This window comes from Alligator sinensis, unplaced genomic scaffold (genome assembly GCF_000455745.1).
Source record: "Alligator sinensis unplaced genomic scaffold, ASM45574v1 scaffold721_1, whole genome shotgun sequence".
NCBI classification, from domain to species: Eukaryota; Metazoa; Chordata; order Crocodylia; family Alligatoridae; genus Alligator; species Alligator sinensis.
The window spans coordinates 3268449-3288784 of NW_005841857.1; the positions used below are offsets into that span (position 1 = coordinate 3268449).

A 20336-nucleotide genomic window follows, 5' to 3' on the forward strand; every position below is an offset into this window, starting at 1 on the left:
AGGTGCCATGGGATCAGATCCCCTGATTTCAACAATCAAGCATTGCATGTGCCACATGTGCTTAGTAGGTCATGTGATTTTGGGATGGGAGATCATGCCTGTTCTACTTGCCAGTGCAGGGGAAGCCAGGTGCCTGCAGGTCTGGGGACAGGGCCAATAATCAGCTGATTATTAGCCTCAGCCTGGACCTGCTACATGTTCAATCTAATGTAGAACATTTTTATGGCTGGTTTGCCATTTTATGGCTCCTTAAATTGTGCGCATGTAGAGTACCCTTGTCACTTATGTCATGATGAATGCATACATAAATGTCATGTGTAGAGGAGGCCTAGATCTTTGGTCACATGTCTAAAATAGGTTTTAGGTGCATTGCTGCCAGATAAGATGTTCAGGAAGAAAATATGTAATGTTATGACTGCTGAAAACCGGGTTTGCTTTGCTTTAACCCCCGCTCCCCCAAACAAACAGTCAAGTGGCTCACTCCTTTGGTCTCAGGGGCGGTGTAGGATGGTGTGGTACAAGCAGGTGGTACACTTGTTTGCTATTTTTCACAAAAGACAGGTTTGTGGCCTTCTTGGCCAAGTTGTAATAAATCACAGAAGAATCAGCATGGATTCCAACTCTGTGGCAATAAATCACCGTGGGGTACATCAGCAGAAGGAAAACAACATACACAAGGCTAACGTTAGGCTTCAAATCTGGGTGTCCTACAGTTAGGCAGAGGGAGAGATATTTTTCAAAGGAGCAAATAACTTAATGCTCAACCTCCATTAACTTTACTTGGACCAAACTCTTGCTTGCCTTGAAAAGGCCCCCCCTCTGCTTCATACTCAAAGGAGATTGAACCCTTATTGTTCTTAGCTTCTTAACAAGGCAGGGTAGAGGTGCACCTTACAGACTAACTGATACAGTCACTTCAGTGAGAGTTGCAGGTGCTGCTCAGCACTTCTGAAAATCTAGGCACTAGTTTAGATGCTTGCCTTGGTGATTGCCCTTGTGAATATTGGCCTGCACTTGCATTGCAGTCTGTATTTTGGAGCCAGGGTATCCTGAGGTGGTGGCTCTTCCCACTTTCTTGATGGGGAAACTGAGGCAGGGAAAGGTTAGTTGATGCTCAGCATTGCCGAAGAACTGTATCTGAGAACTCACAGGTTTTCCATTTCTATTTCTGTGCTTTAGACGTAAAACTGTGCTGCTTCTGGTGCTGGCTGGGTCTTGTGCTGTGCCTGTTGAATTTTGTGGAAGAGCCCTCCAACTTTGTTTGAATTTACACATTTCCAGCAAAAAGGTTCCTTGGAAACATGGCTTAACAGCAGTTTAACAGAGGGGAAGACATGGATTGAGAATTCACGTTCTCCTTCTCTGAGGTTGAATACTGCCTACATTAAACTTGTATATAGCTAGCTCTGTGATCTGACAGAGCCATATAAAATCTAGATCTACATCTAGACAGATCTAACAATTTGTGTTTGTGGCTTCCTGGGCGTTGAAAGTGTGCTTGGCCCTGTCCAGAACAGAGGAACACAGGCTCTTAAACTTTGAGAACTATATTATGGTCTTATAATTTAGGAACAGATCCTGCTGTCTTGACTTGTGTACTGACTTTGGCTTCAGCATGCCCATTTGAAATTAGCAGGACTTCATGGGTCTTCCGTTATCCCACTGATTTAAAATTGGCTTATTTTCAGATGAAAATACCACGACACGTGAGTCAGGGTGGTGGAATCAGGAATGACCTTTGAAAGGCCGGACTCCTAAACTGTAGCAATTGTCTTGGGTTATGTAGAAGGTAAAGGTGGGATTTTCCCAAAGCACTTTACATTGATCTCACTCTCCTCCCATTTTGGAGTAAATGAATTTTACCCTGTGATTACAGAGGCAGCATCGGCAGCTTTGGAAAATCCCACCTGAAACCATTTTTTTTTTTAAAGCTGTTATGGGAAATTAAAACAGATGCATACAGACTCTTCTGTGCACAGAGGAAGCCAGTGAGCCAGAGTGTTGCTGGAAGCACTCTTCCTAGGACTCTGGGTTTAGTGGTAATCCAGATGACTATTTTCAAGGAGGAAGGTCTCATTCTCTGACCCATCGGCATTTAATATGAAGTGAGTGTCAGTGGGTCTCTGTGCTTGCCTTAATGACCAGGTGTCATTAATTCAAACCACATCTGCAGCTGGTGCTAATTAACAGGCATTTTGGGATTAAAACCTAGATGTTGTGTTCAGGGGCAGGGTTGAACAAGGAGCGGTGCGTGATTTGCACCATCTCTGTAGAAGCCCTGAGTGGTGATTTAGCTGTATCGGAGATGCCCGTTCATCATGGTTCCAGCTGGTTGATCCGTGCGGTGTTTCCAGAGATGACTACAGCTCTTGGAGAGGTGCATTTGACTTCTCTGGATGCTTGCAGATGGCCAGAGAGTTTGCTGCCTATGTGTTGCCTGTCAGCCCTGCAAACAAACAGGCAGAGAATCCAGAGACGTAGTCCTGTCCTTGGACCGAACCTGAAGCTCTGGTAGGTTTTACTTGCCAGGTTCTGGTGCATTTTTCCCCCTGCTCCCCTACTCCCCTGAATACAATGAGAGCACAGACCAGCCTCATGAAGACTGAGTTCTGCTTTCAGAAGTGTCCCATCTACACTGGGGTGGAGATATCCTGATACCATAGAGCAGAATGGGTTGTTGCTCCCCTTAAGTATCTTTCGTTAAAGAGAGGCCTGCTGTTATTCGGCATCTTGTTTGAATTGCATAAATTGCCTTTAAAGGCTCTTTGAGAACCCTTCCTCTTTTGCAGCAGGAGGGTAGGTCAGGCTCCAGCCAAAGGGCCTGCCCTGCTTTGGGGCAGCTCTTCTTTTGTGTAACTCTAAAGCCACTAATTTCTTTGATATACTCTGGTATAAAACTGGAGCAGCAGAGCTAAATGTGATTGGTCTCTCAGAGTTTTATTATACCATAGATTTCTTTTACAACCAGATATTTGAGTCCTGCCTCTTGGAATTTGATGAGACTTAAACGCGTTAAGCTAGAATACTTTGCCGGCACTCGTGTGATATCCTCCCAATAACTCATGTTTGTTTGAAGCTGTTTCACAGTCCCTGTTCTTGAATCATTGCCAGGGAAATTGAGTCTTGCCGGTGTCATTCATCGGCTGTCTTAAGACCAATGTTGTACACCAGAATGTAGGGATAATCATAGGCCTGTAGGACGCTGTTAGGAACAATATGACAACTTTGGCTTTCCAGGTATTATAATAGTTTAATATGAGACATGGCGAATAAACCTAGTGATAACCTCACAACAGACTGTAGTGTGTAGGAGGGGGAGCAAATTATTTGTTAACTCATTTCCCTCCATTATCTTTACACTTGATCTTTATAATCGTCCTTTCTTTTATTGCATTTATATTTACAGGAATTGCATGAGAAAGATGTAGAAAAATACAAGGCAGGACATTAGTTTGGTTTGTGCTCAGTGGTGACTCTATAGACATATTGGAGTGCTCGGTCGGAAATGGATTGGGCTCTACAGAGCCTGGAACAACATTGTTAGAGACAATGTGACTGTGATATAAAGGATTTTTATCGGGATGGCCACACTAAGTAATAAAGCCACGCCAGTTCGGTAGGTTTTATTACAGAAAAATGAATTGGCATCTTTCACTTAGGGCCTTGGTACACAGTCATTTGGGGCAGCTCCTGGAGCTCTTAACACCTGGATTGTCTGCACATTAACACATGAACCTACTTTTAAGCACTCATCAGGCAGCTAAAAGTTATGCCTCTCAAGGGCAGGATTCTCTCTGATCCATGTTACCCGAAGGTGTTGAGTGGTGGCCACTTTAATATACACTTTACCCCTGTCCCCACCCCACTGGCCTGGATTGGGCCCACTGCCTCCTCCTTGCCCTTCTAGCACCTCAGATCCCTACTCACTGGCCCCCCTGCTTCTCCCCATTTACTGGTGGCTGCTTGTGCTGTCTGTCCCAGGAGAGCAGCCAGGGAAGGGTTAACCTGCTTGCCCCGCTGCCGCTCTCTGGGTAGGCACCATGCAGGGGGTGCAGTGAGGCTGTGGGCACATGAGTCCTTGCAGCAGGCTAAGTCTGCCAGGCTCTGGCCTGCTGGTACCTCCAAGCCAACCCAGGCAGCTGTGGGCATGTCCCATGAGGCCAGTCTGGCTGCAAAGCAACATCGCCTTTGCGCTGCTGCCCAGCCAGCTGCTTCCCATGTGCACTGGTCCAGACTGTCATGAAGCCACCGCCAGCTGGGAAGGGCCCTGGCCCTGTAGCCCAGCCTGGCCTGGGCATGGGGAGCCAGGAGCAATCTGGGTGCACAGCTTCCGTGGGCCCAGCCCAATCTATTGCTGGTTGGGAAAGGCCCATCCTCCGTGGCCCAGCCCCTCTGTACCCCCCCCCATCAGCAGCACCTGCAGGCCTCCCAGCTCAGTTCTACAGCCCTGGGTGAGGTGGGCAGATGGCAGAGCCATGCCGGCCAGCTCTGGCCATGGGCCCTGCTGCTTGAGCAGCCAGTGGAGCAGAAAGCTGGGCAGAGCCTGACTGGGGTCCCTGTGCCCAAGAGGGGAGACAGGGGAGTTTAATCCCCCTTCCTGCCCCTCTTTTGCCTGAAGCTACTTCCCGACCCAGCTCTGGTCATGTCCCCCGGCAGCTTCTCTCCTGCCTTGTGGCTGCTGCAGAAGGGAAGGGAGGGCTTGCTCTAGCGCCCCCCAGCTTCTGGCCTGAGCCACTGCAGGCATGCGTCTGCATTTCTGGAATTAGAAGTGAATGTCTGTTCACTTGCAAATCGGTTCAATCTATGCAGCTTAGATGAACCTGCAAAGACTGAATCAATTAAGGCCTTTTGACTGTCTGTACTTGGCTTTCATGTTTGGAAAGTGCTTAGTACCTTCCTCTGCTTGTCCATGTAAGTCAAAGTGCCAGAATTGGCCCTTTGTGAATACAGTTAAAAGTACTCTAGAAGCATGAAAGACTGTGACTTTCCAAACCTTTGAATGGGAGTTGGGCATACTCTGATCCCATTACAATATTTGGGAATGTTACATCACTTACGTAACCTGAGTGTAGTAACTTTTAGCTCTCCCTCGGCATCACAGACACTCCTTAAAGATGCAAATCATTATGCTGGTGTGGTACATACAAAGCTTCATCCTGGAAGTGAGACACAATTCAGCAGTTTGGACTGAAATGTTCCTCATTTTTCTGTCAAAATTCCAGCCCGGCATATGGGACGTCCCCCCAGCAACTTGTGTGCAGTGTGCGCCAAGTGGACATGAAACGGCAGATACTGAAAGGAGAATAATCTATCCGCTACGAAGGGCTAAAAGTCTCCACTAAGTTAAAGATACATAAATAATGGAGGAAAAATTGCACTTCCGTAAGGAGCTTTTAAAAAAAAAAAAAAAACAAAATCCAAGGGAAATTACAGTGAATGGCGGTTACTATGGAGACCAGCCATGCTTTGCAAGGAACGTCTGGAGGTACTTACAGTCCATTTGGACACAAATGCACTACTTTTCTCAGTCTACGGGCTCTGTATCACCTTGCATTTGAATTCCCTGATGAAGCATATGAGCAGTTGCTTGAAACACAGCAGCATTGTTTCGAGCGCACCGATCGAGCAGCTAAAGCATAGGTAACTTGCCAGCATTAAGATAGAAATGTCTTGCTCTTGTCACACTGTGCTTGATATCTGTATTGGGGCTTCTTTTCAAGTGAGTTTTAGTTTGCAAAGGGACTCTAAAAAGCCGTGCGATGGGGTTCATGTGCCTCAAGGTACCCCACCCTGACCCCCAGTAACTTAGTTTTGTGATGCTTACCAGGCTCTGAAAGCCAGATGACTTTCAGGCTGAATCCTGATGAAATTCAAGGCCTCATAGCTGAAGTTAGGCAAACTAAGGCTAGGGGTCAGGTATTTGCATGTTGCCATCAGAGCTACTTATGCCAGGAATGGGGGGTCCTCCATCCCACCAAATATTCAAATCAAGTTCAGACATCTTGCCAGGTGAGCGGGAAGGGGATTCCTACCTGCTGTAGCTTAATTATAAGATCTGCTCAATGAAGGAATGGCTGGGCATGGGCTGATGAGTAATTAGGCCAATTTTTGTTTAAGGTAAGGGAGCTTGTGGCTTGAGCATGTATTAGCAGCTTCATTGTATAACATTTCATCTGTCTGCACCTATCCTACAATAAGTGAAACCAAATTGCAGTGATATGCCCCACATGACATGGGTGTTACACTATTATGGTTTAGTTTCCACTTCCCTCGGGGTACAGTGGATAGATGAAACTGTTGTGATGGACTTAACTGAACCACAGTGACTCCCAAACCCACTTTTTAACCAGTATAATTGCTTCATTTGTTCATACCCTGAGAGAAGTTCCTTGACTTGTTTTAAACAGGTAGTTAGGCTGTATCATGATGGCATCTTCTTGCTTTCACATCTAGTATTGGTGTTCTTCTCCTTCTCGTGCACAGAAGCATAGCACGCTCTTTCAGCAGCACCTAGGGGGATTATGCTGACCAGTGTAAATCGAATCGGGGAAAGAGAAGTCTTACCTGCCCTGGCTCTGCACAGTGAAGGCAGCTTCTCCTGTTGCCACCACTGCTGCTATACGTGATGGGATGTCAGTGATCTGTTGGCATTAAAATAGGAATAAGTTTATCTAGGATTTCACAGGAGGAGCTAGAGTACATTGACTGTACAGTGTAGTCAGGCACAAGGGGAAAAACTCAAACTGAAGTTTAGGGATTTCTGGTCTAGTCCTCGTGCTATAAAAGTTCATCCAAAACTTGTCCTTTTACGTCTCAAAAGGAACTGATGGCAACTACAAAGTGGCAAATCATTGCTGATTAGATGTTGACTTCCATACCCCATTGCAGTGCTCTAAACTTTCCAAAGCCTTCATTTACTGATATATTTTGTAGCTTGAGGATGATTATCCTACTTGGAGGCATCACCTACTGGAATGGCTGAACCAAAGATCGTGTGTCAGGTCTCTGAACTGGCTCCCTTGTATAAGAAGTATAGCTTCTCACCTGCCACCCTGTGACCCTTCCTGTTCTGAACTGGCTTCATATCAGAGCCTTGAAGCTGGCATTGGGACATGCACATGCTCGCATGGGCCTGGAGCTGTCATTGCAGTCTGTCTGCATGTTGCTGGGAAGGAATGAAGACTGAATTTTCTGGTAGTTATCTATTCTTCCCCCAAAACCTTTTGATGTGCACTCTTCATGGCTGTAATTCAGTATGAGTTTTCCTTTTCAGGAACAAAATTCAGGGGGATTGAGTGGGTGGGGGGAGAAATGGTCATGTGTTCATGCTCCAAGAGTTTGTCAAGACCAGCTTGGTACTGCAGGATTTCCCCCGGGTTGGTTAAAAGGGCTGTAAAGCATGAGGAGGCCAAAGCAGTAAAAAAGGACCTGGTGTCATCTTCCCCCTTTGTCTGCCCAGCTCCTTCTATTCTCTCCATTGTTTAATGGTGCTCTCCCTTGCTGTGATCTTTTGTCGCCAAAGCTATGCCACGGCTGCTAAGCTCGGAGTAATGAATTAAGGGGAATGGGGCCGGAGGGAGGGAACTGACAAAAATATTGCGAGCTGATTCGGATTCCTTCCAGCGAATATCAGGACCATTGATCTGTCTCCGTCCTGCCATGGCGACGCCGGGGGGGAGGGGACGTGGCAGGGGTTGCAGATGGATTGAGGCTGTGCTGACCCTCCCATTAGCTGGTGGGCGGTGGGGGTCAAGACTTCCTGCTGCTGCCAGGAGGAAGGAGCCCTCCTGCTAATGCTCTTTGTCCAGGTGTGCTTGGAGCAAGAGGTCAAATTTGCAGGGGTGGAGGTGCTGCAGCTCGTGGGGAAGCTGCATGGAGATCCCTGTTTGTCTGACGGGTCTCTGCAATTCTGCTTTCCAAAGGCAGCCTCCTTGGGCCTTTGCAGTGAGGATCATAGCAGTGACGGACTGTGACTGTAAGAGCCGTTCATGGTTAATAGCTCCTTCCTCTTTGTTTGCTGCTTCCAGGCACTCTGTATTGAACTGTCAACAGTTTCGCATCGCCTTCTGCAGTTGGATGGTTTCTTTTTTTCTCCTCCTCGTGGCTCTGGAGGCAGCAGTACCTGCACTGGGAGCTGTGGGCTGAACTTTGTGGAGGGCTCCCTGGCTGCCAGCATCACCTGTTCGTGGAGCACAGAGGAGCAGTGTTTTCCCCTTCGTGCCCTCTTAGGGATGTTTCAAGAGCTTTGAATTAGCAAAAGCCGCTTGGTGTCTGTTTGACTCTCCTGCTTTCCCCCATGGGTGCTTACTGCTCCTCCCAACCTAGCTGTGGCATTGGGCGAAGCCAATTGAGTGAGATGGCTCAACTCTGTGTTGCCTGCTTTGAGAGAGTATCTGTATCCTCAGCCCTTAGTGGAGGGTCACATCCATGCATCGTACTGCGGGTGTATCCCTCTACTCCCCTGTTTTCTCCCTGCTTGGGAGACAGAAACAGTCTTGGAGTGATTATGTTATAGTGAAAAATATTGTAACCATCTGTGGAATAGGGGCTTGAACCCAAGACTCACCGTTATCGAGTGAGTTTTGTAACCACGAGGGTCTGAAGTCCATGTTTCCCTCTCTCTGGCTCCTTGAATCCTTTTCTGCATTGGGATGGGACTTCAACAGGGTGCCCCTGTTATCAAGTGTCCTTGTCTGTTAGTTTGGGCACTATCAGCATTGGTGAGAAGTGGATGGATTCAAACCTGCAGACAGAAGAGGGAGTGAACGCCACATTGTGCATGAATGTCTTTGCTCCTCAGTAGTTGCTGCCCACCTATGGCACATTCCCCTCCATGTTACCTTTGAAAAGAGGGGATAAATCCCCAGCTTCCTTGAAGAAGCAGTGTGTGTCATCACCTACCTGCAGAAGGCTGTGAATCCTGGGTGGAAGGAGGTACTTCCTATTAGGACTAAGGTAACCAAGTCCTGGGGAGGAGCAGGAATTAAGGCCACCCCTTCTTTGGTATTTCCCCAGTGGCTTGTTCTTGGCTGCTGCTGGATCAGCCTTCTGCTTTTTGTGGATCCTGCTCTAAGGTGCCCAGCTCTCTTCCCACATTGCATGAGGAGCCAGTCACTGAACTTTGGGTTTCGGCTTCCACGGGGGGCACCAGGAAGATAAATGTATTCTGTGCTCACCATTGAAATGCCCAAGTGTCCTTTTAGGATCCACTTTTTGGTGTAGGTGCTGTTGTATTAGGGGCATGTAGAGATAAGTCTCCATCTACTCAGTTCCTGCAGGCTCCAGAGTAGTAGGGCAGGGTTATCTTGTATCTTGGGTCCAAGGTTGGAGGAATTCAGGCAGGAGCATATGGGGGGAATAGTGGCAAATGAGTCCTGTGTCCCTGTGAAAGCTTATGGCCTAAATAGTAGGTCAACCCTATAAATCCTTCTGGGTGTGGGCACTGGTTCATAGTAATGAAATTTTTGCTCATATTGGTGCAAGGAGTTTAATAGATTTCATAAATTTTTAGGGCTGGAAGGGACCTCCGTAGATCACCGAGTCTGACCCCCCTGCCCTGGGCAGGAAAGAGCGTTGGGGTCAGATGACCCCAGCTAGGTGCTTTCTAGTCTCCTCTTAAAGACCCCCAGGGTAGGGGAGAGCACCACCTCCCTTGGAAGCCCATTCCAGATTTTGGCAACCCTCACCATAAAGAATTTTTTCCCTAATGTTTAATCTAAATGTGCTCTTCATCAGTTTATGACCATTGTTCCTAGTAACCCCAAGGGGCACCCTGGTAAACAGAGTATCACCTACTCCTTGCTGCTCCCCCACCCCCCGATGAACTTGTAGATGGCCACAAGATCCCCTCTCAGCCTCCTTTTGCAGAGACAGACAAGGTTCAGGTCCCTCAATCTCTCCTGATAGGATCTTACCTGCAGGCCCTGAACCATACGAGTGACCCTCCTCTGGACCCTCTCAAGGTTATCCGCATCCCTCTTGAAGTGCGGTGCCCAGAACTGGATGCAGTACTCCAGCTGCAATCTCACCAGTATCACCTCCTTAGACCTGCTCGTGATGCACCTTCTAATGCATGAAAGAGTGCGGTTGGCTTTACTTATCCCTTCATCACATTGATGACTCATGTTCATTTTGGAGTTGACTACGACTCCGAGATCCCTTTCTGCTGCTGTGTTGCTTAGAAAGTCGCCCTTTCCAAAGGGTCCTATGGAAACTCCTCCTCCTCTGGACTCTGGCAGGACACCTTGTATGAGCAACCCTCTCCAGAAACCCACAGCCTGCCCCTCTGCTTGGTAACATGCTGCCTCATTTTCCAACCAGATATAGCCTGTTACCCCATCTCTCTTGTGCGTGCTCCAGCCTTCTATATAAAGGCATGACACATGGGCATTTTATTTACATAATCCTGGACCGTACTAAAAAAGAAAAGATTGGGTTTCATTTGCCGAGCTGGAAGAACTTCCCCATGGATATAAAAAGCATGAAATAGGGCTTGCATGGGCAATGCACCGAAGTGCCTAGAGGCAGTGAAGGATGCAGGCCCCTTCCTGGTAGTCTGCCTGAACAGGAACATCTAAGACCAACCTTGGCAGAAGTTTGGTTAACTTTCTCCATAGGGGATACACACATGTCTGGGGCCTCGATGAAGCATCATTCTGGAAACAAAAGCTTTTATTTTCCTCAGTTATCAGCCTGTGTGACAAATAGGCTGAAGTCAATCTGACTGGTGTGCCTTGTGCATATTGATGGTTGGTGTCTCAGGTCTGAGACCTGAGCCTTGGATTTTGTCTGGGTGAGAACATAGATGTGGCTGGAAGCTTGATGTTGCAGAACTGTTGTGTTGTTAAGCTGAAAAAAGAAAGAGAGAGGGTTTTGACAGATCTGGTCTATTAACTGCTCCTATTTATCTAACCTCTTTACAGTAGTAGTTCCTAGAGGTCTCTGGTGTGAGTGAGCCCCAGCGTGGAGGTGTTTCAGAGATACAGAATCATAGAAAGTTAGGGTCGGAAGGGACCTCAGGAGGTCGCATGTAGTCCAACCTCCTGCTTAAAGTGGGACCTTCCCCAACTGGATCATCCCAGCCAAGGCTTTGTCTAGCTGGATTATGAAAACCTCCAAGGATGGAGCTTCTACCACCTCTCTGGGTAACCTGCTCCAGTGCTTTACTACCTTCCTAGTGAGAAAATTCTTCCTAATTAATAACCTCAACGTCCCTTGCTGCAACTTGAGACTGTTGCTCCTTGGCGAGTAACGTAGTACAGCATAATATGGTGAGTCCCAGCCTTGGCTGCAGAGTCTGCAATCCACAAGACATGAGTGGAAGACCCCTGCAACATGTGAGAGAGATCTGGGAGAGGGATAATAGTAGCGACTCATTTTGTGTGTGGTTCCTAGCCAGTCAGTAGCAGTAGCTAGTCCATAAAGTTAATATTATGCAAGAATAAAATAAAAATCTCAAGTTATTTTTCCAGTGCGAGTCATGAGGAAGGTATGCTTCAAGGCACTGCATGAAGATTTTAGCTTGCTGACTCTTTGTGGCTGCAGCTGGCAAAAATACATTGCAAAGTCCTCAACTGATTCTCAGAGTATTTTAAAACTGCTTCCATTTGGCAGAAGACCAGTAGCAATAGCTTGTTTTAGAGTCTGAGGTAGATGCATTTACAAAAGAGTTTGATCTGAGGAATGCACATACTAGAAAGCTGGGAACTGCTGAATTTTAATTTTACCCCTCTATCAGACATCCCTGCATGTTTGCATTGTGTGAGAACACCTACGTCTAAAAGAACATCAAGGTTACTGAGTCAAAAACTGAAGCATTAGAAAAGGCCATGATTATGCTTGCTTGTGTGACCTTCATTCAGTCCCCTGTGTGTGTGAGTTATGGCACTTCTAAAAATGGGACTTGACCACTTTAGTCATGGAGGCACCTTGAAACTTTTACCAGAGGGCTGAGCAAATCCACGGAAGCCTTTAGAAAGCAAAGCTGGAAAAGTAGTGCCCCTGAAGTGATTGGGATGACAGCAGAAATGCAGGAGTGTGCAAGTGATGTGCCTGTGCATGTTTCTTTTGCATGTGTGAATGAATTAGAACAAGTAGTTCCTATTGCAGTAGCATTAAACCTCCCCTGCCCATCTCTGATCTGGACACCTCTGTGCTAGGAAAGACCAGCTCCCTGTTCCAACTGGCTTGTAGTCTCACTAAGCCTGGACATTAAGTGTCATTAGGTATAGTAAACGGAAGGGAGAGGCAGGAAGGTCAGAGAAATTGCCTTCTGCTCAGATACCTGTGCATTCAGTAGGACGGTTCTGAGTCCCTTGAAAATCTGTCCTTTTACCCTTTTTGTCCTATTATAAATGAATGTTGGCTGTCCCTGCTGGCTGCTCATCCTAGACAAGCCTGGGTGATTGATTTCTCATAAGCCTCATAATAAATGATGTCCTTGATTGAGCAGCAGTTCTCCACCTTCTCAAGTGCCTTCTGGGTGCTTACGATCCAGCTATGTCATGGGCCACCAGTACCCTCTGGTATGGGAGGGAGAGAGGGATGGGAGGAGATGGCAGCCAATGTTAGAGAGGGGAGGGAAAGGGGGATAGAAGGAGAGGCGAAGAGAGCTGACATCAGGTAACAGCACATGTCTAGGGGATGAGGAGGCAGCAAGGCAGGGGCAGTGTAAGTAGCACCAGCTGTAGGGGAGGGGAAAGGGGGAGAGCAGGGAATGATATGAGGTTTGAGGGATCAGCAACAGAGCACAGGGCAGGGACACACCAGGTTGGGTTGCTTGCCACTGATGCCCCACATTGCAGGCTGGATACAGTCACTTCAGAGGTTGTATCTGGCCTGCGAGCCATGGGTGAGCACTCCTCTTCTTGAGGAAATAGCTTTTGAAAGACAAGAAGCAAGTGGATCGGTCATATTTAACCCTACTTTGCTTTCATACGGAGTTTCTGAAGCTCTTCAAGTATACATTGGATTGAAACCACAACACTTGAAGTCCTAGGGCAGCTTTTCCTTGGCTTTATCAAATTTGGGATCAAGCTGTAGATGAGCGGCATTCCCTAGAAGCACCTCTACAGTTGCCTTGAGATTTGCCACTGGAATATGTCCCACTTATTAAACACAGCTTTTGAGCCAACCCCCCTGAAATCAATTTCCATTAACTTCAGTGGACTTTGGGTCAAGAATGAGACACCCTAGACATTCAAGAGATGCTAGCAGATGAATTGTATAGAAAAACATGTGGATGAGTAGGCTAATAAAGTTTTCTCTGCTGGCTCTTATATGGTCCACTTTTTACTCACATCATCAATAATTTAGATAATTAAATTGCCTAGTTCAATAGTCTGAAGATAGACACACAATGCACGGACTACTGAGATGCAGAATTTATTAATGTGCTATCTATATTTCTCTGAAGTACTGTATAATTAAGCTCCATGCTTTCTTCTGTAGAGATAGATGCTGACAATGTTCATTAGGGTGACAACACACAATCATATTATGAACACGGATATATTTGGGACATTAGGTTTATAGGGTTAGTCGAAATGTTTAGTGATGATGAAGTAATGAGATGACGTTAAGAAAAATAAAGAAATGAATCCAAATGAAACCAGCCTTATTTGACAGGAAGAACCATATTTCCATGATGTGGTCTAGAAAACTGTCCCATTCCAGCAAAAGTCTCTCATTCACGACAAGAAAATATTGCTGGGGGAGCCTTTGCGAGGCCATCTAATCCAACCCCTTGCTCAAGGCAAAATCATCCACAAGTAAACCAGCTCAGAGAAATGCTTGCTTGACCTGCGCTTGAACACTTCCACTGAGGAAAAAGTCCAGCGTCTCTCTTTAGGTAATCTGGTTTAATGCGTTTAACCACCCTCATCACTGTAAAGTTCTTCCTAATAATAACCAACCTAATATCTCCCTTGCTGCAATTGTAGTCCATTACTTCTTGTCCCCTTATAGATTCATATATGTTAGGGGCTGGAAGGGACCTCTCGAGATCATCAGGTCCAGCCCCCCCTGTGCTTGGGCAGGAAAGACCACTAGGGTCGGATGACCCCAGCAAGGTGAGCAACCAGGTGTTTTTTTGAAGATATCCCGAGTAGATGATTGTACCACCTTTGAGGGGAGTCTATTCCAGACCCTGGACACTCAAGTTGTGAAGTTTTTCCTTGTGTCTAATCTAAAATGGTCTTCTAGCAATTCATAACCATTAGCCCTAAACTTCCCCTGGGGAGCCCTGGTAAACAGGCATTCTCCCAGTCCCTAAGGTGGGCCCCTAATGTATGTATAGGCTGTCACCAAGTCCCCTCTTTGTCTTCTCTTCTCTAGGCTGAACAGGCCCAAGTCTCTCAGCCTCTCATCATATGGCCTACTCTCCATACCTCTAACCATATGCATAGCCCTCCTTTGGACTCTCTCAAGCCTTTCCACATCCTTTCTGAAGTGCAGTGCCCAGAACTGGATGCAGTATTCCAGCTGTGGCCTCACCAAGGCCAAGTAAAGTGGGAAGATAACATCCTTAGTCTTGTTTGAGATGCATCAGTAGATGCATGCCCGTGTTTTGTTTGCTTTGCTGGCTATGGCATTGCAATGGCAGCTCACACTCATTCTATGGTCTATCAAGACCCTCGGGTCACTTTCTGTTGTGGCGCTAGTAAGCGTAGCACTGCCGAGCCTCTAAGCATGTTGCTTCCCACATGGAGCACTTTACCCTTCTTGGTGTTGAACGTCATCAGGTTCATGTAGACACGAATTGATCTCCATCCTCTTCATAACAAACTTTTTTTTTTTAAATTAGACGACTGCTACCAAATCCTCTTTTGGTCTTTCTTCTCTAACTTCTTCTCTATCCTGTGGTCCTTACATTCAGTCTTGAATAATTAATTTTGCAGCATCTGGGCATAATATGCCATAATCTATTGCTTTGTGCTGATATTGGGTGGGAACAGCCTTCAGAAGTTGGCATTGAAGATGATGCTACTCAAGTCACTTAAGCCAAGTCAAACACAGGAAAAATATGTTGTAGGGAATAATGCTGTGACCGGCCAGAGATGGAGTAGATGGCTTATGTACCAGGACTGTCTGACTGGTGGCCCTTGGGCTACATCCAGCCTGCAAGGGGTTAATATGCAGTGTGGGGGCTCCCACCTGGCCACTGCTCCCCATGTTGCTCTTGCTACTCTGGCAGTGGTCCGAGTCCTTGGGATAGGGCAGCATGTTGGGAGGCCTCCTAAATTTGCTGCCTGCTCAGCAGTATCAGCAGGGGCAGCTCGGGAGGGGGTATGCACAGCAGTGGGCAGGGAGAGATCACACTGCTTATGCAGTGAGGGACGGCATGAGGTGGGGGTCTAGGGGAGCCCCTGCAGCATGCAGCCAAGGGCCTGTGTGGTTTGGGGACACCAGCCAACCTGAAGTCGGACAGCCCTGGCTTATGTGAAATTCATTTTCCTCTCTTTCCTGCTGCGGTTCTAGTGTTTGTGACATAGCTCTGAGCAGGAGGGATCTGAGTTCAAAATGTCTGGTGCACGTTTCTAGATGTCTCTGGCTACTTAGCGTCTCCTCCTGCCCTACTCTACCGTTGCATCCCATGCTTTGCCCCTCTCTTCTTTATTTTCCCATTATTCAAATGACACTTCTCAACATGCAGGCCTGCTTCCTCTTTCACACTTATTTTCTGCCAGCATAACACCCTGGGCTTCCTGGATGACCCTGCAATGGAGGATGCAACCCTTGTGGGCCAGGCTGTGGTGTGTGTATGGGGAGGAAGGAAAAGGGGGAATCTCTTTTCCTTGCATCTTCCTCTGTTGTTTTTTTGAAAACATATTTTGCTGACTAAATTGATGTTCCTTTCATGCCTGTTATAATAGTAATAATAAGCCTATTCTAAAATGAATTGGAGGAGGTAACATTTAGAAATAATACTAGAAGTCATGTATCCCATCACACATGAGGGAGGTGGACAAAGCCCAGCTGTCAGTCAAGACCAAGAAAGACAGCAAGGCCAATTATCATTGAAGATTGCTTTGCCCAAGCATACAATCCACAAAGTGTTTTGCTTGTTCCTTTGTCAGTCTAAAATGCTGGCTGAACTCGTGCAAGGTGTTGGAAGTGAAGGTAATTTAGAAGCTTTGTGTTTGGTTTTCTGAATATAGAAAGTGGTGTTTGTTCGGCTCTGAGATGGTATGAATAACCAAGTAAAAGGGGCCTATGCTGTAAGCTTAGGGGAGCCATGTTGCATTTATTCCTGTAGTTTCCTTTTGCGGATGCCATTTCCATGGGGTGTCATGTATAAACTGCATTCTCACTTCTTTTGTTCTCAGTAGATTAGTACAAGCAGGGTGTCTCAGCCAGTGAACCAGCCAGTTGGGCAATAAAACCGGGTAGCAAAGGTGTTTGTGCTACCCTCCTTTAGAAACGGCAAATTTGGGGGAGTCGTTATGAAAAAATGCCTCTGTAATGTCTCTTAGGTGCATATAGCATCCATAAGTACCCTTCTGTTTTAAGAACTTGGGATTCCCCTGAAACTAAAATCTTCCCATCACTAGCACCCCTCTATCCATCCCTTCATCTGGCAATGGCGTTGGAGAAAAATATTGATCTTCCTCTATAACCTCAAGACTGAAATTCATAGTGCAGGAGCCCTCCTTGAATGATGTCTTGCCTCCAGTCTTTCTATTTGCAGACATGCTGAAGTTGAATTTTATTCATATCAGTAGTTCTGCTCACTTGAATGAGACCAACCAGTTCGTGTAAAGTTATTCATTAGTGTGTGGGATGAAGGTCTCAGTTGATTTGTCCCCAGTGTAATCTAGATGACACTATGATGTATTCTGGTACAATTATATAGAGTGTTTTGATTGACATCAATGTATGTTATAGTCACCACCCATTACAGCTTAAATTTTGCATCGGTGTTTTGATTTTGATTCTTAGTATCAAAAATGTGTTTTGGACTATCTTTTTTCAGTTTTGTGCAGTGTCACGTTGCTCTTCGAACTAAGAAGAAGGGCATGGGGGAATGAGGGAGAGAGGGAGCCACAGGCTCCATTCTCCATCTTTTTTTCAGTTTACATGTAGCACGGTTCTTTGGCCTGGTCACGTAAAATTATTGGCAAGTATCATGATTTATGATCATGATCTGCTAGGAAGGAAAGTGCCTTGTATGCAGAAAGCTGCCCAGATGGGGCAGACATGATGACACCAGGCCAAGGGTGGCCTAATGGCACCTGGGTAAGATTAGAAACCACTCCACAGTTTAGTCCAGAAATCTTCAGCGTCATTGCTCTGTGTCTGGACATGCATGGCATTCAAGAGTTAGCATTGTTTTCTAAAGTAGCCTTTGCCAGCTGTTAACCCGCATGCACCCCGGATCAGAAGGTATCAGTCAGAATGACTTCACTGATGTTTATTTATACCAGATTTCTGATGCTAAAATACCAGTGTTTGCAGAGGAATATATTTAAAATAATGGGACTGAAAAACCTCAGTGCTACTTTTAAATACATTGGTTGTTAGCCCTTTGAAGGAGAGGGAGTGTAGTTTCAGTGGGGCATGTCTATGCAAACCAATTCTGATTTCAGTAATACGTGTGGGTATACACCGACATGCGTTCACGCATGTTTTAACTCTGTTATAGGTATAGGTGGATAGACATAAATGCCTAATTCAGTTTTCAAGGTGGACCGCCTTGTTCGATTGCAACTGAACCTTGCTGTGTCGTAGTGACACCTGCTGGAAAAAGTTTGAATGACAGCACCTAGGAACGGCCTCAGGGTTGCTCCCTGCTAGGGATAATTATTAAATCAATAGCTTTTACCAGCACGTTTGTTTTCGAAACTTTCCTTGCACTCATTCCTTGCTGCAAACTCACTTCCCCGTGTTTCTTGTCTGAGTGTCAGAGGAAGCGCCTCAAACGTTATTTCTCTGTTCCTGCGTGCAACTATGGGTCTTTGAAAAGACAGGGCCTTGCAGTCATTTGGGTGTAATGAGTTATGGCTGCACAACTGGCTTGTAGTTTATTCTTTTTTCCAGCTTAGGTCTTCATTTCGTTTAGAGGGACTTTGTCAAGACTGGTCAAATGCTGAACCGACCAAGCTGACTTCTTAAATAAAATCTTGGCAACTCCATCATAAATGTTTATGTTTGTCCTTTAAATGTAATGTTTGAAAGAGGGGGAAAACAGCCCAGCATTTATGAAAAAGCCCATAATAACACATGCATTCTGTTGCTTATGAACAACCTACCGCCGATGTGCTCAGAAGTAGTGAAGGGAACAAGCCTTCAGAAGATGATGCTACTCAAGTCACTTAAGCCAAGTCAAATACAGGAAAAATATGTTGTAGGGAATAATGCTGTGAACTAGGAAAACTGGACTTAGACCCTGGGACAGAAACTTTAAGATGTTGATTTGGACAACATAGCTGATGGCATTTCAAGTTGGGGATGGCCTTCCTGCATGTGTGTGAACAGCACACAGAACACAGCAAGCCTTATTTTATCCCTATATAGATAACACACAATGATTCTCCACCTGGTGTTTTTGCTTAAAAAAATCAAGCCTAGTATTAGAAAGCTTAGAAAATCTTTTAACAGGCCAGGCTGAGTTTCTAGTATGTAATAATATAATTGTGGGTGATGTTTTGGAGCTTCAATTTAGCTGGGCTGAAACGAGAGTGTCTATGCTGGCTTAACTAAACTGGTTTAAAATGACACTTATTTGGCTAGGTACAGCCATTCAAAAAGCCTGAGGCGGAATCAGTCTAAGTTATGTGATTTTCTGTAAGTGCCATAGTTTAGATCAGAAGTAAGCAGGACACACATTCGCCCTTTGGTGGGAGGGTGGTGCAAATATTTGCCTGGGTGTGCCATTTTTAAACCGGCTGATGTGTGCCGAACATCTGTTCCGTTATGGGTATAGACTGGTTTCCGATCACTTATATCAGTAAAAGTGTAATGTGTGGCCTTTAAGTTAAACTGGTGCATTTTTCTTGTGTGGACAAGGTCTAAGTTACTTGTTGCAAATTATGAAAAGTACTAAATAGTATTAGCACTCAGTGGCCTCAAAGAATTGAAAGGAGTTCCTAGTGAAGCAGCAGCTGGTGGTTGATGATGACTGGCAGCAAACTTAGCTCAAGAGATGTATACCTCCTGATGAGGGATGCGTGTGAAGCCCAAATCAAGAATGGTTTCCAATGCTGTGCATTAATTACCTATTATAGACGGGCTCATTTACAATAAAATCATCTGGCGATCTTTCCCCTTTGTCATCTCAGGCTTCTGTGGCTTTGAGATAGTCTACAGAAAGACCTGATCCTTTGGGAAGAAGAGGAATTCCTTGCGTCTTTGTCTGCACGGTCCATAGCTGTTCATATCAAATGAAAGTTTGAAGAAGATATGTCCCTAAAGGTGTGGTTCCCGTGAACCACATTGTCACTGTTGCTGTTTCTGCTTGATGAGTTAATGGCTGTGCATCACTTTTTCCTCCTCTTTCTTCCCAGGCAGGGGATTGGATTCGTAAACATTTCTCACCACGGCAAAGAGACAAGCCTGTGAAAGAAGGAGGGAGGTATGTCCCCGCTGGGAAGAGAGTGGGTGCCCTTCATCCTGATTCTCCTTACACTTGTGTGGGGTGGAGAGAGAATTCAGGCACAAAGAGCAGGTACGTGGTGATGCTCCAGTATCCAGACCGTGGCAAATAGCCACCTAGATTTTGACTTTAATTGTGAAGGGAAAGGGGTAGAAAGACAAACCAAGGAATGCACGGGCCTTTATGTGGATATACTAAAGCAGGGGTAGGCCAAATGTGGCCTGTGGGCCAGATGCGGCCCGCCAGACCATCCTATCTGGCCTGCGGGGCCCCTAAAAAATTTAGAAAATTAATATTTATCTGCCCCTGGCTGCTTGTCATGCGGCCCTTGATGGCTTGCCAAGCTCAGTAAGCAGCCCTCCACCCAAAATAATTGCCCACCCCTGCACTACAGTACGTATACGTAGATCTACAAATAGCTTGCAAATGTTCAGGCAAAGCACTGAAAAAGCCCCTTGGGTAATATGCCTTGCTTGTGGGTTGCTGGGAAATATATGCAAGTCTGGCTTTGCAGTGCTAGAGAATTGTGATTTACAGTGTGCAAGTATTTTGGATTATGCAGGATTTGGGTTATAAATATCTTGACTGAAATCAAAAAGTTCAGTTAGAGGGTTGGGGAAAGAAATGCTAATAAAGGAACAGTCCTTTGTTGTCAAGGAAGCAGCTCTAGTATTCGAGGAATCATCATCCTTCAGTCAACATTTGCTGGCCAACAGAATCAGAATAATCTTGTTATAAACTTTTT

The 20336-nt window shown here is 45.9% G+C and overlaps 1 protein-coding gene across 1 annotated transcript in view; it reads left to right on the forward strand.

The window, feature by feature from the left end:
* The first annotated feature begins 2247 nt into the window (after positions 1-2247).
* The window catches only part of COL22A1 (collagen type XXII alpha 1 chain), a 295276-nt gene continuing 277187 nt past the window's right edge, over positions 2248-20336 (forward strand). The window contains exons 1-2 of the mRNA XM_025214699.1: positions 2248-2511; positions 19503-19663. Of these exons, the coding sequence (XP_025070484.1) occupies positions 19573-19663 (91 nt within the window). The 5' untranslated portion in view covers positions 2248-2511; positions 19503-19572. The remainder of the gene's footprint in view (positions 2512-19502; positions 19664-20336) is intronic.